Genomic DNA, 25454 nt, shown 5'->3' on the forward strand with positions numbered 1-25454 from the left:
ATTGGCGAAAGCTCGCCTGGCAGCGGAGCGCCAGCTCCATGCGCATCATGCGCTTCTTGCGCATCTGTTTACATTCCCCTCACCCGCCATATCCTAAACTTATAAGAACGCTACTACACTTGATCTTATACAAAAGGTTCTTAGAAGTGCTGTTTGGGGAGTAGCCTAGAGACAGGGGCTTGGATTGGCGAAAGCTCGCCTGGCAGCGGAGCGCCAGCTCCATGCGCATCATGCGCTTCTTGCGCATCTGTTTACATTCCCCTCACCCGCCATATCCTAAACTTATAAGAACGCTACTACACTTGATCTTATACAAAAGGTTCTTAGAAGTGCTGTTTGGGGAGTAGCCTAGAGACAGGGGCTTGGATTGGCGAAAGCTCGCCTGGCTGCAGAGCGCCAGCTCCATCCCAAGATCCAACTAACATAGTTGCAGCACCTTTAATCTACTACTAGTTCACTGCCTCCATAATAATAATAATAATAATCTTTATTTATATAGCGTCATCATATTCTGTAGCGCTTTACAAATCATAGGAAACAAATACAAATGTAATGTAACAGAGCACAACATTTGTATGGAACAACAGGAGTGAGGTCCCTGCTCGCCAGAGCTTACGGTTTATGAAGATGATGGGGTAACACGAGGTAAAAGAATATTTAATGGTCAAGCCATTCTTCTTAGGGAATAGAAAAAAATATAATAAATGGAATTGCTGTCGCTTGAACCACTCAGCCGTCATCTTATATACCAGGTCCAGGGTGAATGGGACTGCAGAGAAGTCTGGTGCCTGTTGGTTGCTGGATAACAGATGGGAGGACGACACAGGACGGGTTAGTAGAAGAGTTAAAACTTCATGCAGTTAATGAGTGTTATAGGCTTGCCTAAAGAAATGGGTTTTAAGAGCACGTTTGAAACTTTGGAGGTTAGGTATTAGTCTGATAGTCCGGGGCAGAGCATTCCATAGAATTGGTGCAGCTCTAGAGAAGTCTTGGAGACGCGAGTGGGAGGTCCGCACTAGGGTAGAGGTTAATCTAAGATCACTGGCGGATCTAAGAGCACGGGTTGGGCGATAGACTGAGATAAGAGAGGAGAGGTAGGGGGGTGCAGCATTATACAGAGCTTTATGGATGAGGGTTATTATTATTTTAAACTGTATTCGAAAGGAGACTGGCAGCCAGTGCAGCGACTGGCATGAACTGTAAGCATACATGGTCCCCTTATCAAACGAGCTGTGTCAGGCAGAATTTTGGGTTGTTTTCATGGCTTCCATGTTAACTTTGTCGCCACCCTGCTGTGTAATCCACAAAATATACTGGCAAACTTTTATCATGTACCGATATTATTTGAGCGCTTCTTGCTCACCTCCTTTGGTTCCTCTCTGACACCCATTGGTTTGAAGCCTGAGTCCAATTAGGGTATGTCGCCATGCCACTCTCTAGCCTGCTGCCGCTGCCTCTGCATGCCGTCCCCTATAGTGTCAGGGTCAATTATTGGATGTTTTAGATGCTATCTAGCTTCATTCGGTCACTCTGTCATGGCCATGCTGTTGCCCATAATTTTGGCATAATGGTGCGATTAGGCAGCCTCAGAGGCATCCATGCATGCTGCCCCTGCTGTTTCCTGTCCATTTCCGTGGTGTTTCCATCCTTTTCTGAGGTTCCCAGGTGTTTGGCCAAGCTTCCCTGTGCAGAGCCTTGGTCCCCTTGAAAAATGCTCGAGTCTCCCATTGACTTCAATGGGGTTCGTTATTCGAGACGAGCACTCGAGCATCGGGAAAAGTTCGTCTCGAATAACGAGTACCCGAGCATTTTAGTGTTCGCTCATCTCTAGTTACAAATGATTTTGAAATATCAGTTGTCTTAATAATTTACTTAATTCTTTGTGCATGCTATATTCAAGCATAGGAAACACTATACAGTCTATACCCTCATACTGCAAACTTTAACTTGAAATTTTCAATGTAATGTGAATTGTTATGTGTCAAGTTACTTTGTCTCAGGTTAGGAACACCTTACAATAAATACAGAATAAATGACAAGTTCCAAATACTGTGATTTACACTCACCTTATTACATGTTCTCATAATCACAGCTTCCTTAGCACAGAATCTACTTCTTATTGTACACATATTCTGTAATTTCTCAACTTCCTTATAGTGTTTTTAACAAAAGTTTCAACTATTGTTTGACATATCCGGTGGAAGGTTTTTAATATTGTTCAATTACAATGTAATAAGTGTCATTTACTAATGAAACTTGGATAAACAAACTAATAGGAGATTTTATATAGTATATCGAAGACTTAAAGGAAAACTAAATGTTAAAGGACATCTACCACCAGGATGAAGGATTGTAAACCAAGCACACTGACATTCAGGTGTGTGCCCCCTCTGGCAGGATCAGCTCTTCTCTTAGATTTTTATGTCCTGGTTTTTTTTAAAAAAAAGGATTTTAAAATTATGCAAATGAGCCTGAGGGGCTCCAGACTCTGACCCCTTTGCATAGTTTTAAAAGCCTTTTTTTTTTGTCAAAACTAGAGCATAAGAAGCTCAAAGAAGAGCAGATCCTGCCAAAGGTGGCCCACACCAGTATGTCAGTGTGCTTGGTTTGCAATACTTGATCCTGGTGATAGGCCACACACAGACTGAGCCAGGCAAGGGGAGGAGGAGGAAGAGAGGAGAAGTCATGATGAGAAGTGACGGAGGGAGATACATAGGAGCACATTTACTTACCTGCCCCATTGTGTCCGTCAATCCGGAATGTCCGAAGAGGATTTCGGAGCTGCCTCGATTCACTTACAGCGTTCGCCCGATTTCTTGAATGTGTCCCTTCCCTGCTCAGGTCTGCCGGAGTTCACCATCTTCTTCCCAGTGTATGTGAGTGCTGATCCTGCGACACAATTTGAATTTTAAATTCCGCGGTTTGTCCGAATCAGTCAGGTTGTCCGACGGCCAAACCCCTTAGTAAATTTGCCCCAAAATGTTCTTCCAGCTCTAACTATACTATGTGGCTCAGACATGTAAATTAGGAAGGCTCTGCCTAAAGCACTCTGCTTAATGACTTCTGGCACATTTGGGGATTATGTACGAAACAGTAAAGGCATACACATAAAGGAATGGCCTCCACATTTAATTTTTTTTTTCAAATCACACATGAGCCCCCATTGCGGCATTGCTATTCAAAGATCCTGGTGTTTGGAGTTCCTGCTTTCCTATTGGCAGTTTTAAGGGGGTCACGGCTGCAGCCAAGCACTGGCTTTGGTGAAGACCCCTAGAGCAGTAGAGGTAACCACTGTGGCTTGTGATTACGAATAGAGAGGATTTACCTTGAACTGCATGTCACATGACAACACAAAAAAGTAACCTAAAGATGCTGAAATTTCCTGGAAGATACTGAAATTGGGGCTACACAAAGCATTAGAGTCCATAGTAGATTTTGCATTGTAGTCCAGCAGTTCTGTTGTACTTTTTAGATTTCAGACTATTTACGTTCCTCATCCAAAACCACAAAGAGTACCTTGTCCATCAGTTTTCAATCCTCAAAATGTGTTTTTATAGCTGGCCAATTCTGCACATGCCTCCAAAAAGTACTATTACTCTTCCCATCTTCCCATCTCCACCATAAGATAAAGTCAAGGAGGTCCTAACGTTCATTTGCATGGCTGATCCCGCCTCCTGTGCACCCTTTGTAGCCTCCTATATCCGACATCACTCAGCATCCTGTGAGAGTTATCGCACATATGTTAAAAGCTGATGGACAAGCTACTCTTTGTGGTTTTGTAGCAGGGGAGGAGGTGACCGGTTCCCTTAAAATTGTTAGGTGTAAATATTACATATGGGAAATGATACACTAAAAAATATTATCTTTTCTCATTATTTATGGATGATAGGAATACAATTTTAAAAAGAAGAAACCAGACATTACTATTAGTGATATCATTGTCCTTTATAAACTTTATCATCTTATGTTATTATTTTGTTACATTTGTTTTTGCTTCACTTTGCAAAACCCCTGGAAACACGAATATACTCTATAGAGAATTCTATTTTTTCGTGTAACCAGTTTTCTCACTTTTTTTTTTCCTCCTCCCCCCCTTATGTGATGCTGATTTTCTCATTTATCTACCACTGAGGTATGGATCAATACTGTTCAGTTGCAAACCTGTGTTTATAAAAGGTTTACAAAGCCACATGTCCTATTTTAATGCCTACTTCTGCTTGTTGAATAAAAAAGTAGGCCTCTTTGGTTTAGTCAGTCAATGTGGATTTCGTATTGATCCTCGGAGGTGCAAGGTGCATGTACAGAGCTAACGTATAGTCCTAAAAATAGGACAGCTCATTAAAATTGATCATTGCAGTGTAGGGTCCTTACATTGTATGGCTTAAATGCATATTTATCTACCTTTAACAATGTTTACAGGTTTATAAAAGCTTCCGCTTACTCCGTTCTTCTCATTTCATGGCTGTTGAAAATATTTAATTGTACATGTTACATATTTGTTATATTTTTTATGTTACATGCTATTAGAATACAACATTTTTAACATCTTTAAACCCAGCTTTTGCAAGAAGTTCATCTGGCAAGGGCAAGGTGACGACACCATAAAAAGCATCCCATGCTCATGCCTTGCACCCTCAGGTCCTGCACAGGGCATAACATCATGTATCAGCTTTACCTAGAATGTTCCTTTAATCATAACCTATTCCTGAGCTTCAAGCAAGTGACTTTTACCCTCTTTTTTAGGTTTGCCTGAGCCAAAAATTGAAGATGTTTTCAGCGGTCTTAAAATAGAGCAAGGCTTCTACACATCCAAAGACTTCTTACCCATCGTGGCTAAAGCAAGCAAACAAGGTGAGCACATTTTACAGACAAATCATTCCAGGAACAATTCTCCACAATTAAAGGGGTATTCCCATAAGGACCAGATTCTGATATACACTCAGGATAACAAAATAACACATTCTCTAATTTACTGTTATTAACTGAAATACAGCATTTCACAGATTTAATTTTAACCTGTCTCTATTAGTCCTGGTGTTTATATTTTGGTTGTCCCTGGATACGACCCTAATCTCCTGACTATAGTTAGGCACATTCCTCTGGCATGAATAGTTTCTCTTGTACTATATGGGGAGGGTTAGGAGGCAGAGGGCATTACAGACACATGCACCTCTTGTCCACAGCAGCAGCCTGCTGATGGGACAGCAGCAGCTCTACAGACAAGATGAGCTCTTTATCTGAGGGTAGAGGGGACATAGCAGTGCTGGCTGTGTGCTTTATAGTTAAGATAGCAGAGCTATGTGTGCCATGGTGTCTTATATCCATATCTTATCTCTCACCCACTCTCATCTTATCTTTTTCTATGTGTCAGATACCAGTAGAAAGTTCAGAAGCTAAATGAAAGTGTATATAAACCCGGTAGCCTGATAATCTAAGCACTTTGTCAGCAAACAGCATCTCATAGCACAGCTGAATTATGAAGTGCCCAGTGGTCATCAACATTGGACATAATGCTTGGTCCTGGAGTAATGACTTACATATACTGCAGCAGTCATGTAAGTCATCACTGCTGGACAAGTCAAAAAGATCAACCAGGACTATTTATTAGGGGAAAAATGATTCTTTTTTATTTTTGTTTATCATTGGCTTATGCAAACAGAAAGGACAGGTTCTTCTAATTTCTCTGTTAGGAATCAATTCACCAAAGCAACTTATTGATTTATTTATTCACTAATGGTTTACATTTTTATATATATACAGGCAGTCCCCGGGTTACATACAAGATGGGGTCTGTAGGTTTGTTCTTAAGTTGAATTTGTATGTAAGTCGGAACTCTAGATTTTATTATTATAATCCCAGCCAGAACACTTTTGGTCTCGGTGACAATTGGATTTTAAAAATGTTGGGTTGTCATAAGAGCCAGGATTAACAATAAAGCTTCATTACAGACACATTTGATAACTGTTATAGTTGTTTATTGTAGCCTAGGACTAAAGCACAATAAATTACCAATATCCAGTGGTCCGTTTGTAACTAGGGGTCGTATGTAAGTCGAGTGTTCTTAAGTAGGGGACTGCCTGTACTATTATATCTGTTCCAAAAAAAAACAATTTTTGTGAACATTATTGCAAGCCAACTCACCGTGATAACATACAATGGGGGTCATTTATTAAGGGCTTGATTCGCGTTTTCCCGATGTGTTACCCGAATATTTCTGATTTGCGCCGATTTTCCCTATATTGCCCTGGGATTTTGCCGCACGCGATCGGATTGTGGCGCATTGGCGCTGGCATGCACGCGACGGAAATCGGGGAGCGTGGCCGAACAAAAACCCGACGGATTTGGAAAAACCGCCACATTTTTTAAAAAAAATGTGTTGCGGAGCTTGCTCCTACCTTCACTCAGCCCGGCTCGGTGTATTCCAGTGCGTTCCGGGGAACTTCAGCGCAGCAGCGCCACCTGGAACTGCCTTAATAAATCCCGGCCGGACCCGAATCCAGAGCAGAGAACGCGCCGCTGAATCGCGAATGGACCGGATAAGTAAATCTGCCCCAATGTCTATGAGTAGGTATTACCTCTGCCATTGTATAAAGTACAGAGATCCCTCAGATTAACAATATTGGAAAGTCTGTATCTAAATAGTTATGCACAGATGTATCAAGGAGAATAAAATGTAGGGATACTCAAAAACAAAAAAACGCAGGAAAGATAATAAACAACCCTTTTTCGCCATTCTCCTACAATTTGGTGCCAGCACTGATCATAGGGGTTACCGGTAAGAAAGGGTTGAGCCCGATGGGGTCCGCTCATTCCTAGCCATGTTTTAAAATCCCAGACAACCCAGTATCAATGTCATTGTTCTCCATGTAAGGCCCCTTTGCACGTGTGCTTGACTGGACCTGAACCCGGGCGAGCAGATGGCCAAGTGCAGAAGGGAGGAGTGACTGCTTCTCAAGCCTCTTCTCTCCATAGAAAGCCATAAAACTGCAAAATATAGGACATGTCCCAGGTCATGGTCCAGTGAGACGTAGAGTGCTCTCCACATTGTGACTTTCAGTTGACCTCTATGGGGGTCATGATCTGGCCAAAAATGTTGAATCCAAATAAAAGCCCCTATAATAGTAACATGCATCCTAAAATTGATGGTTAAATTTGCTTAAATGGTATGCTGCTATGAAATTGTAATTATTTTGTCTCATTGAATTTATGCCCCACCCACCAACAGGATGAATGTAGCTATGTCACAATTTTTTATAATATTTTCCATAATATTTTGTGGATATATTTAACTATAATATTATGATCTTTAATAAATTGGAGAACTTGATGCAGGACAGACCAGGCTATTAATATGTTTGTATTGTGATTTATACTATTAGTTTTCACTGTCTTTTATAAAATGTTTCAAACTTTTAAAGGTTGAACAGAAGTGATTTATAGTTTTAATCTCTTTTTACATTGTGTCATTATATATAAATATATGGGCTTTTCTACTGAGCACAATCACCTACTTATGTAAATCATCGCAATACATTCCGATTTATCATTAAAGGGACAACAAATATTAATAGCCCCTGGCAATGGCTGGAATGATGAATGATTCCCAATTTTGTCGTGCATGGCTACTAGGAAGACGAGCCCGATAGCCGGTTAGGTAGTAAGAAGACGTATCTGATGGGATGGAATAGGGAAATGCAAACATTCTCACAGTAATCATTCCAATAGTTGCTGCAAGCGGTGGATGTAGTAAGCACAGTTGACATTTGATAGATCCTGTTAAGCTGCAATAAAAAGGCAGAGCCAAGATTTCATAGTTAACATTCACATTAGCACAGCAGGTTTTTGCAGAGTTGTTGGTTATAATGGAAGCCGAAAGTGTGCCCTCTGGGCTGCTGAAAAAGGGACCAGCGATCTCATAAACATTCAGGAGCGACATAGAACTCAAGTGTCGATATCTCTGCCAAGGACTTGCCAAAAAGTTCCCAGCTAAATTCTGAATTTTTTTTTTGTTACCCACTAAAATCCTAACGTGACTCTTCATACAATCTGTTTTTCTATGGAAATAAATACCTAGTATGTTGTTGTAGCATTTCATTATTTAACATATGTGTTTCATTATGTAGCGAATGGGATTTCGCTATGAACACTCCAAAGATAAATGACTCTCCTTGCGGCAGCTAATAATAACCAGCCAGTAAGACTTATGCTATATCTTCCAAAGATTAAGCTCTGCATCACTTATGATTGCTACATTGCTAGAAGGCTTCATTATGTTTTTCTTTCAGTTAGAAGATATATAAAAAAAATTCCACTGAAAGATAGTATTTCTTACCTAGGATCCTGACTGCAGATTTTTTTTTTTTTTTAATATCTTGTAATTTTAGGAATGCAGTCAGTATATATTATTAATAAATTAACACCTACCATGGAGTTCATAACACACAGCACAGATAGACATGTAGTCTATGTACTCATGATGAAAGGTGTTGCCCACTTACACTTAACTTTAACATGGTTCAAGCATAAGACCCCAATAGAGTGACCTATACTATACTTATCATGTTTAATTTTTTCACTCACCACTGGTAGACACAAATCAGCAGCAGGTCCTACTACCAAGAGATCACATGGCCCATGGCCTCCAGTGGCAAAAGAGAAACTTTAACAGAGTAAGTATAATATGGGTGACTCTATTAGGGTCTTAAACTTAACCTGGCAAAGAGGACAACCCCCTATTACCTTTTCTCTTTTTACATTTCAGTTTTTCACTTCCCACATTGCATGAGCCAAATCTTTTTTTTTTATTTTTCCGATAACAAAGGCCTTGTTTTCTAGGGGACAGGTCGCACTTCTAAATGGCACCATAGTCAGGTGACTCTTTTAGGGTCTTAAACTTAATCAGGCAAAATAGACAACTCCTTTAATAGCTTTTCTGCTTTTGCATTTCAGTTTTTCACTTCCCACATCTCAAAAGCCAAATCTTTTTTTATTTTTCCAATAACAAAGGGCTTGCTTTCTAGGGGACAGGTTGTATTTCTAACTGGCACCCTAATCGGGAGCTTAACTTAGAGAGGCAGGGACCCATAGAAAATTTCTGAATGGGGTCCCCCTTCCCATATACATACAACGGGCACAGTACAGTCTGCTCAGCTACGGCTGCTACCACTGTAGCTACGACCCTGACCATAAGATTCTGTGCAATGTTCTGGAAATTGGAAAAAAAAATATGTTGAAATCGACCAATTGACAATCACAGAGTTTTGAAAAAATGCTAAAAGTTTGCAAGTATTCAATAATGAATGCACACTTCCGGGTATGGAGATGTGTAAGCCACAATTTTCTATAGGATTGTCACTCCCCTTGAGGCTTTGCCGATAGCAATTCAAGGGTCAACACTAAAGATTGGTGCCAGCACTGATCATGGGGCTTACAACCTTTGGGATCTCCTTTTGATTCCATTTTTATGAACTGCGAAAAAGTGATGTTTTGAATATGTGCACTTTTCTCTGTTACACCATTTGTATGGTTAATTATTTTTATATTTTGATAGATCAGGCATTTAGGCACTCAGTTATACCTAACATGTTAATGAGTTTGTATTTAGTTTATTCATACTGTATATGCATTCTAGGGAAAAGGGATGATTAGAATTTTAATTTTTTTCTATCTTTTAAACGATGTTTCCATATGTTTTTAGGCCCCATATTTATCTACGTAACTGCCTCCAGCAGTTGCTCAGATACAGGTTGCTCAGCTTAGATAGCAAAGAGATATATGGTAAAAATATTTTAGATCTATGGTTTTAGTAATTTCTAGTAATACAAATATGGACTAGCTGCTCCAAAGCATAAGGGAACACAAAAAACAAGAGACTCAAGTGCAGGAATACAATTACAGTATTAATTATATAAGGTAGAGCACTCACCTTTAGGTCTATAGGGTCTAAATTATATAATATGTTTCTTTAAATGAAGAGCAGCATACAGTAGATTGAGAACCACGGGTTGTAAACGTCCATAAGTCCATTTTTTATTTTAAACGACAATTCAATATAGTATAAAACAACACATTTCGGTATTGAAAAAATGCCTTCATCAGGTTGAAACTAATATACATATATTTATACCGAAATGCGTTGTTTTATACTATATTGAATTGTCATTTAAAATAAAAAAGTGGATTATTTTTGCTTTCCTTCTTTAGTTAGTATCTAGACATTGGAATTAGTGTCAGATAGTAGTTGGGGGATCCAATCCTTGGGATCCCCAGCTATCACAGTAATGGACTGATAGTTTCCTTGAGTATGTAGCACCAGTGCATAAGCGTGACAAGTTTTCCATTGGCTTCAACAAGAATGTGTGATCTCACTATTCCATCAAAGTGAATACTGTCTTGTATATATAACGGGGCTTCCTTCATGTGATCAGACCCCCCCCCCTTCCTCCGGTATCTGATTCATATTCACTGCATTAAGTCCCTTGGAAATATCTATAACAATGATAAGCAGATTCATACAGTTTTATGAGTAAAGATCCAACATAACTTGCAATTTCAATGCTTAAATTCTTGCTCTATATATGCTGAAAAGTCAAAGGGGCGGTCCTATGAGTAATGGGTAGCTATGTATGTATGGTCTCTGATAGATGGAGATCCTGCCACCCTGACTCCTCAGCATAGAATCAACACAGATCAAAGTGCTCTATAACAAGCTGTCTGCAAATAGGAAACTGTACAATCTGTTCATTTTCTCCTGCTCTACTGTATAATATGCTGATAGACCATTGTGTACAGTCTGCTCAGTAACCCAGCTCTATAATATACAGCCTGCAGATAGGATACTATGTATAACCTGCGCAGCTCCTCCTGTTCTATAACAAGCTGTCTTCAAATAGTAAACTGTACAATCTGCTCAGCTTCTCCTGCTCTATAATATGCTGATAGACCACTATGTACAGTCTGCTCAGTACCTCTAAGGCTGCATTCACACTACCGCAAGGGGGACGTATATACGGCCGACGTATATACGGCCGATATACGCCCCCCATAGACGGAAATGGGCGCGCGGCGCCCTACGGGAGCGGTACGGTGCCGCACACGTGCGGCACCGTACTGCTCCGTGCCCCGTGAAAAAATAGGACATGTCCTATTTTTTCAGGGCATACGGCGCCGTGCGCCATATATCCCTATGGAGAGGGGCGCTCTCCCCCTCCTCCTCTCACCGCACGCTGCCGTGTGCCCGCCGTGCTACGGTACGGCGGGCGCCGGTCGTGTGAATCCAGCCTAACTGTATAATATACAGAATACAGATAGGATACCAGGTATAACCTGCATAACTCCTCTTGCTCTGTAGCATGCTCCCTGCAGATTTGGGCCAATTTACAACTTAGTTATGTGTTAAGATTAAAAAGTGATATGGCATAGCGCAGGGGTGGCGAACCTATGGCACTGGTGCTAGAGGCGGCACTTGGAGCCCTTTCTGTGGGCACCCAGGCCATCACCCCAGCATGAAGTTCACCAGACAGAACTCATAGAATCTGCCTGCAGAACCTTCCTACAATGATAGATGAATTTGCCCTCCTCCTTTCAACTGGGTTGGTGCCTTCAGGAGGCTGAAGGATTGAAAGTTGTAAATGGACAAGGAAAAAAAAAAATGCTTAAAGTGCTGCGCTGGCACTTTGCAATAAATAAGTGGCTTTTGGTTGAAGTTTGGGCACTGAGGCTCTAAAAGGTTCGCCGTCACTGGCATAGCGGAAAGAATCATACTATTATCTTTTATCTCCATAATATTATTATCGTTATTATTATCTTTACTGCATAATAACCAATGCAAAACAATGCATGAAATTAGTGACTGGTGCATTGTCAATAACCAACTATATGGAAGATTCCTCTTACATTGGGGTCTCATCAGTTCTAGAGATCAGTTCTAGAGTTTTAACCTCTTTTTGCCAATGGAGTTTTAATAATTCTACATTCAGAGTTTACCCTCCTCTTCCAGTAATTACAGAAAGATCTTTCATTTTGAGCACGGTTTAACATATCTAATTTTAGTATTTAAATCATTTCATTTCCACAAAGGCGGTTTGTGCATTTTCGAGAGTAGCGTCATTTTTTTTTTCATTTAATTCTATCTCGGCTTAATTAAAAAGTTAATTACTTTACCTGACACAGGAGATACTTAATTAGGTTGAATGTATTTATATCATTTCATTAACTATTTTTGTTTTCAGCTTTTTTTAATACTGTATTTATACCGTGAAGGTTCTATCTCTAACAATAAGATGACTTCCTATTCAGTGGATATCAGAAGCTTGCATAGAATTTTTTTTATATTCATAGCAGATTACTATTTGATTGTGTCTCCATATGGGTTTGATTATGCATGCACATTTCTAAAAGGTACAAAAGAGAAAAACTCACATTAAAAAAATAGTTAAATAAGTTCCAAAGACAACTGAAATTATTGTATGGAAATCTACCATCAAAATCTATCATGATAAACCAGGGACTCAAGCACCGGGACTGTGGTAATCTTCTTATATTTGTTATCCAAGGCCTCCTTCCTTCTAAAATCAACTGTTAAAAATATGCTAATAATCTTGAAATTATGTTACCAGAGCCTCTCCACGATCCAGCTATAAAGGCTGATAGACTGTCTCCCCCTCCCTTTGCCTAATGTCATCTCACTGCAGCAAAGGAAGTGTCACCACACAGTGCTGGCAGTAAGTGCTCCATCACAGTATAACAGCCTGTGAAGCTTCAGCACGTGATGACTCTAGTAACATACCCAAGAAGCCCATCAAGCTCATTAGCATAATTATTAAAGGTGATTTTAGAAGGAAGGAGATTATGGTTAACACATATAAGAAGATTACCACAGTCACAGTGCCTGGATCTATGAGTAAGTGTCCCTGGTTTATCAGACTTGGTTTCCTTTAAGATATGGGCATCTGAAATGATGCTTCTAGTAGTGACTTGGCTCAGTGTCTTAAACCCCGCTTGTTTCATCCTTGTTCGTCCTGTTTTTTCCCTCTGTCTGAATATTGTCCTAACGCCCACTATGCAGTTTTTCTGTCCGTATCACCTCACTGCGGCTGACAGACCTATTTGTGTTCCTCTCACCTCCAGACCATGGGAAACACTGGGTATAGCTGGTCAACCAATCATGGGCTGGGACAGGTCATATCTCCAAGAAGTGATTGGCTGAGCACCCTACTCAGTGCAATGCAACTGGGACACGGATTTACCAAAATGGATCGGGATTTGGAAGCAGTTGGAAAGATTTTATTGTATTACCAACCTCTTAGCGAATCTTTCTTAAAGGGAACCTGTAATCAGGTTTTCACCATTAAACCTAATGGTTCTTATTATAAAAATCAATTTCTCATATTTTTATTAAATTAATTTAAAATAAATTAGCTTGCAACTTGCCGAATCACAAAGTGCTTATTTTCTCTTCTCCACCATCTCCCTCAGCTCCATTATCCCCCCTCCCTCATTCCCTTTAAGGTAGTCTTCACTGAACCCCTTTAAGAACCTAAACTGATACTTTATAAATAAAGTAAACAAAAATCTTACGAAAAATCTTAGGAGCAAAAGGCTCTTGTTTCACCTTAAAATTAAAGAATGTTATATAAAAAAGAATATTATGTAGACATTTTTTTCTTTGTACTTCATGTTTGTTTCTACTGACTATATACTGCGAGGGAGGTCTGTTTGCGAGAGTCCTCCACTGCCCCAACCAGACCAGAGGACTTTTATATGTTTTTGCTTTGTAGACAAATGCATAAAATCTTTTTAGGTAAATCTTATTATATGCACTAAAATCTGGCACAAGGCATGTTGTAAGAAATGTCTTTTATCCACAATATAGAAACTGTAATCCCAGGAGTTAAGCCAGACAAATGCAGTTCCTGTAAGAGTACTGACTATGAAATTCCGTATATGAGCACGTCTTAGGATGTGGGAATAGAACTGTCTCTCAGTCAAGCAGAATAATGTGATAGTGACACTGTGTGCTTGGGAACTGCAAGATGCAATTTTACACTGCTTTAAGTACATGTATCTTTTAGAGTTGACATGCAAAATGGTTTCGCTACTTCAAAACGCTTTCCCTCCCCTTTTCATTATTCAGGGATGTGTGCCTGTCACTCTTCACTGCCGTCCATAAAGGGAACAGTTATCGTGCTTGGAGCCGGAGACACCGCTTTTGACTGTGCAACTTCGGCGCTTCGGTGCGGTGCCCGTAGGGTGTTTGTGGTGTTTAGAAAAGGATTCACTAACATTCGGGCCGTTCCTGAAGAGGTAAATTAAAATGCATTAAAAAAATTCGAAATATTTAAAAGGAACCCTCCAGTTTTAATAAATTTTCGAAATATAGTAGGAAGTTACGTTTTATGATGATCTAAAATAACAATATATTTTTTGGATATGTGAGAAAACTTTCTCACCTCCTGAGGGTATGTCAGCAGACTAATGTTTCTTAGTGTCTGTGTGTCTGTAGTCTGCTGACAGACATGGAGCTTGATATTCTGCCAGCTGCTTCGTTCTATTTTTGATCTCTTATAAATCAATTTCTAAAATGATGCTAAAGAAAGGGCTTTGAAAGATGTTAACAGAACTCCTCAGTGCTCTGACATTATAGGCATTCAAAATTATGCTAATGAACCAGGAGTCCTAAGGGGAATTTCCAGAGGATCTATAGAGGAGTGGTCAATTCATTGACATGTTTTTGTTAATAAGCATTTATCATTGCCATTAAAAAAATTATTCCTAAGTAAACAAAATCAAACATGTGAATGAAAATACACACATACAAGTTAATATTTTAACCAAACCTTAACGCCCACAAATGCTGCTGGCACGTAGCGTAGGCGTTGATCCTTTAAACGGCATTGGCAAAGTCAGGACACCAACGGGGAGCAACAAACCTAGGGAAAATGATGGTGCCCTCCAATGGCATTTAATGGGTTAACAGCCGTTATCAGTACAAGCAGCTACAGCGAGAGTTAACAGTTGTCAAACCAGGAAAATGTGGTTAAGGTCCAGAAAATGAATCCTGCCTATCAATGGATAAAATAAAGAAACATTTTCTATGGATCTTTGAGTGGCGGAGGATTTTTTTCTTATATTTCATATAATTTGAAATGCATAGATCTTTTCTATGGAAATTTATCCTGTCTTGTCTATGGAAATTTATTCAGATTTTTTAATGAATTAAACAAAGAAATCCCATTTTATGGATCTTTGTCTTTTTTAGATGCCTTTTTTATTTTTTTATTTAAACTTTCTTAAAAAGTTTCCTTATTAATTCATTTTATATTAAAATTCTTTTTTCTATTTTCTAAACTTATATTCTGGCCTTGTCAAACTCCCCCTCTCTTCGATTGTTCTGCAGTAAGAGCTGGTGGGCTGAGAACCCCCTCTCAATTGATCCAAGTTGTGGGCCCATAACAGTTTATCTCTTATCTTATAGATTGGTGGTAAACATTGATAGTTCATCAATGTTTCATATTTGTCTCTTTGATTATTTTTGAATGAAAAAAAAAAAATCCCTGTAAATTTGGGGGTGGAATTCTTGTATATTATATAGAGTAAGAAGACCCTATTTTTGGTCCTTGAGAACAAAATTCAAATTGTTCTTTGGTTAGTGATGAGCCAGTTTGTTAAAACTCAGGTTCAATGTTTGCGGCTGAAAAAATTCGGTTTAGGACCAGGACTTGAGCCCAAAACCCCATTGACATCAACAGAAACTCACATTTTAACACCCAAAAATGGCTGTAAAATGGGGGTAGTTTGGGCTAGAGAAGTGAAAAATTGGTCTAACCCCAGAGCAGTGTTTGGGTTCGCTCAACACTAGCTATGGTTTGAAAAAACAATTATGTATAATCCGTAATATTCATGTCACTCTGCTATTACTGATATCTACAAAAACGTTAAGCAGGACCATAGAAACAATCAGTCACCCATAATATAAACCACTGCACATCCCTCTGATAGTCTTACATCATGGGAGCCCAGGTTTCCCTTAAAAAGGATCTGTCAACCTGTAAAAATGGCACTAGGAGCTGCTTACTAAAGTAAAACAGACGCAGCAGTGTTACAATGCCTAGCGTTATCGAAAACCTCCGTTAACACTAACAAACACCACCGCGCTGTAAACCACAAACACCAGACCTATGGAGTGAGCAGGGTGGTCCAGGGAAGAGGCTGTGCCTCGGACCGCCCCCTCATGAATACGACGGACTGATTTGAGAGTAAGCAGCGAGAGTAAGCAGCTCCGAGTGCCGTTTTTGAGGGTGACAGGTCCTCTTTAACAAAAATTGTTCAGATTAACACCGAAAATGTTTTGCCTCTCGCTTTTCTTTACTTGACATACATATGTAGTTACAAAGAGTCATTTCTACTTTTTGTAGGAATTTATGACGACTGTCTGTAGAAACAGCAACTGTCATAATATATGTGTTTTCCTCAGTATAATCCATGCAAAGAGCCTGGTTTGTTGACTTGTTAAAATACAATCTATCTGTTTAATCCTTTTTCCAAAAATCCATTTTTTTTAGATTATTTTAAGCCACAACTACTGTATACAGGAGCATGGGAATAAATATAGGCATTTGAAAAATGTTCACATTAAGACTTGTATTTAAGAGTAAAGCATGTAACATCTATTCTCTATAAAAGTCATTCACATTTTTGACACTGCCACTGATTCAGGAATGAGAAATATTATGAAAATTGGAGCATGTTGATGTATTTCGAACAGCATGCTCACTATTTTGCAGTTCACAAAAGAATTCATCCTCCTTGTGGGGATTTGTGTTGTAGAATGTTGTAAAGGGAATCCATGATCCATTGGGGACTCTGGGTAAGGAATATGTAAATTAGTTTTATATAGTGCTTTTTTTAAATGAGGCAACTCCCTTATTGTCTTCATCAATGTCTAACTTTAATGAAGTCTAGCAATATACACGGTATAAAAAATCATCTAGGTCTAGATGTTTTTGATGTTATTACATCTCATCTTAGAATTAGTTTGGATTGGTGTGAGACCATGGATGTAGGTCAGGAGGAAAGGATTTCTCCTTAAGAGGATAGCCTTTGTCAGCCACCTTTTCCGGTCTATGCAGCCTTAAAGGCGATGCATACTCCACTAGGGATTCTGGTAGCACTGAAGGAATAGTATTTATTTTTTCACAATTAAAAACTATTTGCAGAATGAATCTGGAATAAAACCGACTTGCATCACTTTTATATTTTAATGTAAAATTACCACAAATTTGTGCCAAACAAATAATGCCCTTCCATAGTGTCATTCACATGTGCTATTTCTGAGGACAATGTAGTGGTAACTGCTACACAACATAATCTGAATAGAGCTGCAGCATCTCCTTTCATCCAATGTGGAATTGGATAGGTAAGTGGGTTACCTATCCAGGTACAAAGCAGAGCGTCTACAACTACTATTACAGAGTGGTTACAGCTACTAACCCCCGAGGACAGCATAGGGAGAGGTAGAGGGTAGAGAGCTCATGTAGACACAATGGAGCACATTTACTTACCTGGTCTGGAGGATTTCCCGAAAGTGCACTGTCCAACGACAATCCACTGAGCCGCGATTCAATTAGATTGTGCGTCCGTTTTCCTGAATGTTTCGCTTCCTGCTCAGGTCTGCCGGAGTTCACCATCTTCCTCCCGGTGTATGTAATTGCATGCCTTGCGACACAATTTTAAAGTTAAATCCCACGGTTTGTCCGAATCCGTTGGATTGTTCGTTGGAAGCAGTCTACTTTATGCTATTGAGCCAGGAGTGTTTTGTGGGAAATTTCCAGAGTCAGGGGGAGCTTCATAGGGTGTTTCATGTCTCCCCATAACCCCTGCTTCCTCAGCACTGCCCCCTTCCTTCTGTATGCTGTAATCTCACACAGTGGGAGGGGAAGTGCTCTTGCATAGTGTAACAGCCTGTGAATCTGCAGCATGGAGAGACTCTGGAAATGCCCTATAGAACTCTTTGGGGTCATTAGCATAATTTTAAATATCTATGAAGCCAGAGTACAAAGTGGTTTAGGTAACATCTTTCAAAACCCTTCAGGTTCATTAGTATCATTTTAAAAGTTGATTTTAGAAGGAAGGAGGCCATGTTTAAGAAGAAGATTAGAGTCACGGTGCATGGATCTATGAGTAAGTGTCTCTGGTTTATTTTGCTTGATTTTGATGGTATATTTTCTTTAAAGGGTTTGTATAATATAATGACAGTGCCTGTCTATATTCTGGCCTGTCATATCCATACATGAATATCTACAGCCCTCCTCCCATGAGAATAATCTGCATGTTTCTATTCTTGTTGAAAATCTCCTGCATAGCCCTTTGTTGTAACCATGCAAACACCATTATAACAACATTGGGTTCACAGATATTGAGCAGATCGATATCAATGATGGAGCCTTCCATAGACTTGAAGTAGCTGCTTCTCTTCTTTGATTCAATCAATCTTAACGAATCAATGTTAATACCTAATGACTTGTCCTTATCACTCATAACTCGGAAATTATTACTTCTTCCTTTTAACTGAATTCTCTTATTACCATTTACCCTGTTTCCCCGAAAATAAGACAGTGTCTTATATTAATTTTTGCTCCTAAAGAGGCACTAGGTCTTATTTTCAGGGGATGTCTTATTTTTCCATGAACAAGAATTTACATTTATCATTGAACAAAAAATTTACTTCTCTAACCTCCTTATGACTCTCCAAACTCTGAATTTCATGCTGAATTTCCTGTGACTCCATTTCTATTAGCATCATTGGCCCCAATCTCTCATGTTTAGTAAAAGCACTTTCCATAAATGAGCCTTCTTATCCTGGTAGCTGCTGGTATCACATTTGCAGCACAACATCCAGTGATTTAATTCCATGAATTCTTCCCCATGTCACAACCTTCTGCAGCATCTAAAAGATTTACTAATACTAATGTATGGGGGGAGCTGCTGCAATGACTGCCGCTAGGTCTTATTTTCAGGGGAGGCCTTATATTTCTAAGCCTGAACAAAATTGTACTAGGTCTTACTTTCGGGGGATGTCTTATTTTAGGGGAAACAGGGTATCATTCATTCATTATCAGTTTTATAAAACATGATTTATCATTTTATTTTCCATTAATAATTCTGGGTATTGGGCTTTAGACAAGGTGGGAGAACCTAGTAATGATACACACATGCACATTGGCACAAGAAGATTAATACATTATTTTTGCTTTCATCTAACACTAGATAGGTGGAACCTCCACAAGAATGTTCAGGGCTTTGATACACCTGACACTGGAGCACAGTTAGGAGGAATCAAAATTCTATAGGAGGACGAAATAAGTCTGGTATAACATTTCAGATGACTTCTCATTTACCATATTTTTCGGTCTTTAAGGCGCACAAAAAATCCTTTAATTTTCTCAGAAATCAAACATGCACCTTATAGTCCAGTGCGCCTTATATATGAACCGTACTTACAGACAACAGCTGCCTTGAACTGTGCACAGGTCTGCCACCTGCTGGTCATTCATCCTTATAATGAGGTGCGCCTTATAATCCGGTGTGCCTTATATATAAACCCAGACATTTAAGCATGCATTTATTGATAGTGCGCCCTATAATCCGGTGTGCCTTATAGTCCGAAAAATACGGTATATAGATTACCATGCATGTCTTCTGTTGTATTGATCTGCCAAGCCATCTGGAACCAATGTCCAAGTGCTGCAGCAGATCCAAGGCTTCATGGTTTGCACCAGCAGCAACTGCACATGCGCCCCAGAAGAATGTGGCATTTCAATTAGATAAGTTGCATTCTCTAATCCTGTTGATCCTTAAAGAACAAACTCCTTTACACTCTCAATAATCATTGACCAATGTAACATCTCAATCCCTTTCATAGAATCTGGTAAAAATTGTAAGTTGCCTTTGAAGTAACAGTACAATCCCAACACCACAGGCCCCATAGTTAGATAAAATGTTATGATTTTGTTTTCCAGGTTGAATTAGCCAAAGAGGAAAAGTGTGAATTTCTTCCATTCCTCTCACCCCGTAAAGTCATTCTCAAGGGTGACAGAATAAGTGGAATGCAATTTGTTCGAACAGAACAAGATGAGGATGGAAATTGGATTGAAGATGAAGATCAAGTTGTTCAGTTAAAAGCAGATGTCATCATCAGTGCATTTGGATCTGTGCTTAGTGACCCCACAGGTATAGTGGTTTTATAATCAGTCGTACTTGTAAAATACCTAAGTAATAACATTCTGATATGTCCACCCTTTCTGATATGTCCACCATTGACCATCTGCAGTTGACAACACAACCTCTGGAAAGTCACAGATAGACGCATGTAGCACGGTACTTGGTGAAACAATGTTGTCTTGAAAAGCTAAACCAAGCACATGTCTGTATATGTCCAACCCAGCGAAGGAGACATCTATATCATGAGTTAGATCTATTTTAGTCTCAAGGGAGTACATATTAAAGATCTCCATACAACACCGTAAACCGATTTATGCTGCAGCTCTTCTTCTATAAATTTGGGGTTAAGCAACTTAAAATAAAAGAGAGACTAAGGGGAGACCTCATTACAGTGTACAAATATCTAAATGGCCAGTACAAGGATCTACCCAAAAACCTTTATTATAGTTATGCTGGTGGCCAAGACAATAGGGCATCTTCTATGTCTAGTGAAGAGATGGTTCTACCATCGCCATAGATAAGGATTACTTACTGTAACAGCAGTGTAACTATGAAATTCTTGGCCAAAAAAGTTGTGATGGCTGATACTCTCTAAATGTACAATAGAGGCCTGAATGCATTTTTGGAGAGCAAAAATATCACATTTTACAAGAATAAAAATTTTAGTAAATCATTTCTCTTAATCCAGTGAGTTATTCAAGCTGCCATGCAAAGGGCTGGGAAGGAGTTTAACCTACTTTGGGCTATTTGACAGGGTTTATATCTTGATTCCTCTGGTTAAACACTATACGACACTGTATAATATAGGATTAATTGGTTGGACTTTAAGGACCAATGTCTTTTTTCAATCTTATCTACTTAAACCTCTCTGCAGTACAAAAAGCCAAACAGCAAAACAACCATAGTGAGATTCTGCAATTGCCACAAAATATATATAAATAATAAAATGTATACTCCTATAGCAGTGATGGCAAACCTTTCAGACACCGAGTGCCCAAACTACAACCAAAACCCACATATTTTTCGCAAAGTGCCAAAGCCACAATTTAAGCCGTAACGTATTACTCCATGCTCTGTCACATGTTTAAATTGTATAGGCACCTGAGGACAACAATACAGTAGAAGGAAGGAGAAGCAGTTTGGATTATCATTGCAGCTTCCTTCTGGGGTCCTGGACTGCCTGGGACTGCAAGAGGCCTTGAGTCCTGTCTGGCAAACCCTGCCCTGGGGTGATGGCAAGGGTGCTCAGAAAGAGGGCTCTGAGTGCCACCTCTGGCACCCGTGCCATAGGTTCGCCACCGCTGTCCTATAGTATCCACAAAATCATGTATATCAAGTTTAACATCAATGCGAGCAAGATGGGTCTCACGTTCTCCCAACTTAAGGTTCACTGTTCACTGCATCTTTTCCCTTGGGTTATGGGATGAACTCAAGCCTGGAAATAGACTGAGAAGCTGGAGCGTTGCTTGATGGCATGGTGATTATGTAATAATGGGACAGTACTTGTGATGGTGACCTCTGTATTGACCATGGTTCTAACAGGCCATATCTGAACAGAAGAAAACATTTTGAAGTTTCTGCTGTATAATTGTTGTAGTTACCTTGGTGGAAACAAAATTACAAAAATTGATAGAGTGCAGAGTAAGCTTAATATTAGAAGCCACCAATCATTCCTCATTTTTATTATTATTCCGACTTTTCATCCTGAATTTCTAAAGAAACAAATCAAAAAGCTTTGGTTGATGACAACAAAGGCAGCGATGGTCCTGTAAAGCACAAAATGGCTAGTGTTTCTATTACTGCTTTTAATGTAGAACTTCAGAAGGTAATTTGGCTAATGAAAAGTCATTTCCATCAAATATCCTTTTCCTTTATGTCAGTCGTAGATATCAAGCCAAGTTGCATATATTTGGCATGGGATGTAACAAACACATTGCTTGTCATAGAATACAACGAATGCCGAAGTTTTTGATATACCACCCACTCTATGTACTTTATACAGTATTGTATTCATTTAGCAATGCATAAAAATGCAACTTCGGTGTAAAAAGGTATAGTAACATTTCTAACATCTCATGCTTTCACAGAAATATAAGATATCATTGCTAAGTCTTTTAAAACCTTGCAAAAGATAGTATAAGAGTACTTACAGTTTTATAAGGATTTTATAGAGGCACCAAATAAGATTTTATTGGTGATTGGAAGAAGACAAATTTCCAAACCTTTGTATATTTTCTCTCTTTTAAGTTCTCCTGTAATGTAAATATTAGGCAGGATCTGATACATATGGCGGACCTGTGTTTGCAATTGACCGGGGCATCTAAGGGCTTGAACATCACAGCTCTTCACCTGGCACCATATCAATGCCACCCACGTACAGCAGTGATAGAGCGCTATCTTCCCATTGTGCCATACATGTTCAGTGATGTGAAGAAAGTTTCTATGTTTTCAGGTACATATATAATTTAAAGGGGGAATTATATTAAAGAGTTTTTCCTTTACTGTGATATTGATGACCTATATTTAGGAAATGTAATCCAAATTAGATTGGTGGAGGGAAATACCCCAAACCTTACTATTCTTACTAGGACACTTATACCATGTCTAAACTTATAATTCGTTATTTTCACTCTTATTGTTAGAGAGCTGTGTTCATGTATAATTTGGCATTATAAGTCTAGATAGGACATTGTCAGACAGCACCCCCAAATGGTAGCACCCAAGTGTCTTATCACAAATTTGGAGTTATAGTAAAAATATGAAAGTAGAATGAAAGTATTTACTATAGCTCCCTATTAAGGTGAACTGGCCATCATCTTTACCCTACAGAGCCATGTGAGCAAAGGTCTCCTCAGAAACTGTAAGTGCAACTGCTACTCCGTCTTCTTCTATTGATATATCACCTATTAATATATTGGTAAAATTCAACATCAAAACTTTTGAACATTTGAATTCTACTTACAGTATAATAATGTGAGTTACAGAAAGTCTATAGAATGATCCAATACCCTATGAGATATCTCCATTAGATCACCAGGAACCAGGAATACCATGAAAAATCAGACCAGTCACCTCTAGACCAGTTTCTTCAGACCTTGGATGTATATCACACAGCTAATGTACTGTCACACACAAAGCATATGATGTTACCCTAGATGCCTAGCTTCCATTCCCAGTGTACTTGTAAAACCGATAAATGTTGAACCTTATGCCAAGTTGGAATCTTTTGGAAAAAAAAAACAGTATTGAGATAATATAAAGAAATGATCGTCCTTCCAGGCCACTGATGATTCATACGCAGAAACCATATGGGCAATCTGGTATTACATCTGCCTCTACCAGACTGACACTGTACATAAACAGGTGTTCACTTTCCAGTCCTACAAATATGTGATTCCCATACATAGTGAGAGTTATGTTAACAAGAAGGTTTTGTACATGAATATCTTGGCAGACAATAATGCCTTTTTTTCCAAAATTTGCATGAGAACGGTATCTTAAAATAGCACTTGTTCTTTTCATGGGATTTCATACTCATTTTAATAATATTTGCTATGTTTGGCACTTGATCATTCAGTGGGGGGCCACGGTCATGCAAGCTCTGTGTGGGTCATGCTAGCTCTGTGTGGGTCATGCTAGCTCTGTGTGGGTCATGCAAGCTCTGTGTGGGTCATGCAAGCTCTAAGTGGGTCATGCAAGCTCTGTGTGGGTCATGCTAGCTCTGTGTGGGTCATGTTAGCTCTGTGTGGGTCATGTTAGCTCTGTGTGGGTCATGCTAACTCTGTGTGGGTCATGCTAGCTCTGTGTGGGTCATGCTAGCTCTCTGTGGGTCATACTCTCTCTGTGTGGGTCATGCTAGCTCTGTGTGGGTCATGTTAGCTCTGTGTGGGTCATGTTCTCTCTGTGTGGGCCATGTCAGCTTTCTGTGGGTCATGTTCTCTCTATGTGGGTCATGCCAGCTCTCTGTGGGTCATGTTCTCTCTGTGTGGGTCATGCCAGCTCTGTTTGGGTCATGCCAGCTCTGTGTGGGTCATGCTAGCTCTGTGTGGGTCATGCTAGCTCTGTGTGGGTCATGCTAGATCTCTGTGGGTCATGCTAGCTCTCTGTGGGTCATACTCTCTCTGTGTGGGTCATGCTAGCTCTGTGTGGGTCATGTTCTCTCTGTGTGGGTCATGTTCTCTCTGTGTGGGCCATGTCAGCTTTCTGTGGGTCATGTTCTCTCTATGTGGGTCATGCCAGCTCTCTGTGGGTCATGTTCTCTCTGTGTGGGTCATGCCAGCTCTGTTTGGGTCATGCCAGCTCTGTGTGGGTCATGCTAGCTCTGTGTGGGTCATGCTAGCTCTGTGTGGGTCATGCTAGCTCTCTGTGAATCATGCTAGATCTGTGTGGGTCATGCTCTCTCTGTGTGGGACATGCTAGCTCTGTGTGGGTCATGCTAGCTCTGTTTGGGTCATGCTAGCTCTGTGTGGGTCATGCTAGCTCTGTGTGGGTCATGCTAGCTCTGTGTGGGTCATGCTAGCTCTGTGTGGGTCATGCTAGATCTGTGTGGGTCATGCTCTCTCTGTGTGGGACATGCTAGCTCTGTGTGGGTCATGCTAGCTCTGTGTGGGTCATGTTAGCTCTGTGTGGGTCATGTTAGCTCTGTGTGGGTCATGTTAGCTCTGTGTGGGTCATGTTAGCTCTGTGTGGGTCATGTTAGCTCTGTGTGGGTCATGCCAGCTCTGTATGGGTCATGCCAGCTCTGTGTGGGTCATGTTATTCATATATTATATTATTTGTTATATTCTAATCAATGGGTCCTTTCATTCTTTGTATACATGTAATGCTAGGAGTTCATTGTGCTTAATCATCTTCAAACATTAGCTCCCTGATTCAATTGGTCAATTGGTGTGCGATTGTCTGAGACCGAGAAGACCTGAGACTCGCTGAGGTGGTCAATGTGGTCACTGTCATATGTTATAATCTACCCACACATTCCTAGTGGCAGTAGCTCAGCAGCATGGCCACCGACAGGCTTGACAAAGTGCAGCAGCATGAAACAGGCCATCTCTTTGCAACGTACTTGATGTCCACTAGTATGTCCTGACATGCTGATTAAAGAATAAGAAGTTTTTACCAGTGAGATGAAGTGTTTAATGTAGGCATGGTGTTCCTATCCTCCCACTTTCATATCGCACCAATTAAAACACCAGTGTATTGGTCCTGAACAGTGACATTGTTATCTTCTTACTTCT

The 25454-nt window shown here is 39.8% G+C and overlaps 1 protein-coding gene across 2 annotated transcripts in view; it reads left to right on the forward strand.

Annotated features, from left to right (window-relative positions):
- DPYD (dihydropyrimidine dehydrogenase) overlaps positions 1-25454 on the forward strand; it is a 654802-nt gene that overhangs the window by 315301 nt on the left and 314047 nt on the right. For both annotated transcript variants that reach the window (XM_072127199.1, XM_072127200.1), the window contains 3 exons: positions 4744-4851; positions 14135-14304; positions 20019-20229. In XM_072127199.1, the coding sequence (XP_071983300.1) occupies positions 4744-4851; positions 14135-14304; positions 20019-20229 (489 nt within the window). The remainder of the gene's footprint in view (positions 1-4743; positions 4852-14134; positions 14305-20018; positions 20230-25454) is intronic.

Source organism: Engystomops pustulosus, chromosome 10 (assembly GCF_040894005.1).
Source record: "Engystomops pustulosus chromosome 10, aEngPut4.maternal, whole genome shotgun sequence".
Lineage (NCBI taxonomy): Eukaryota > Metazoa > Chordata > Amphibia > Anura > Leptodactylidae > Engystomops > Engystomops pustulosus.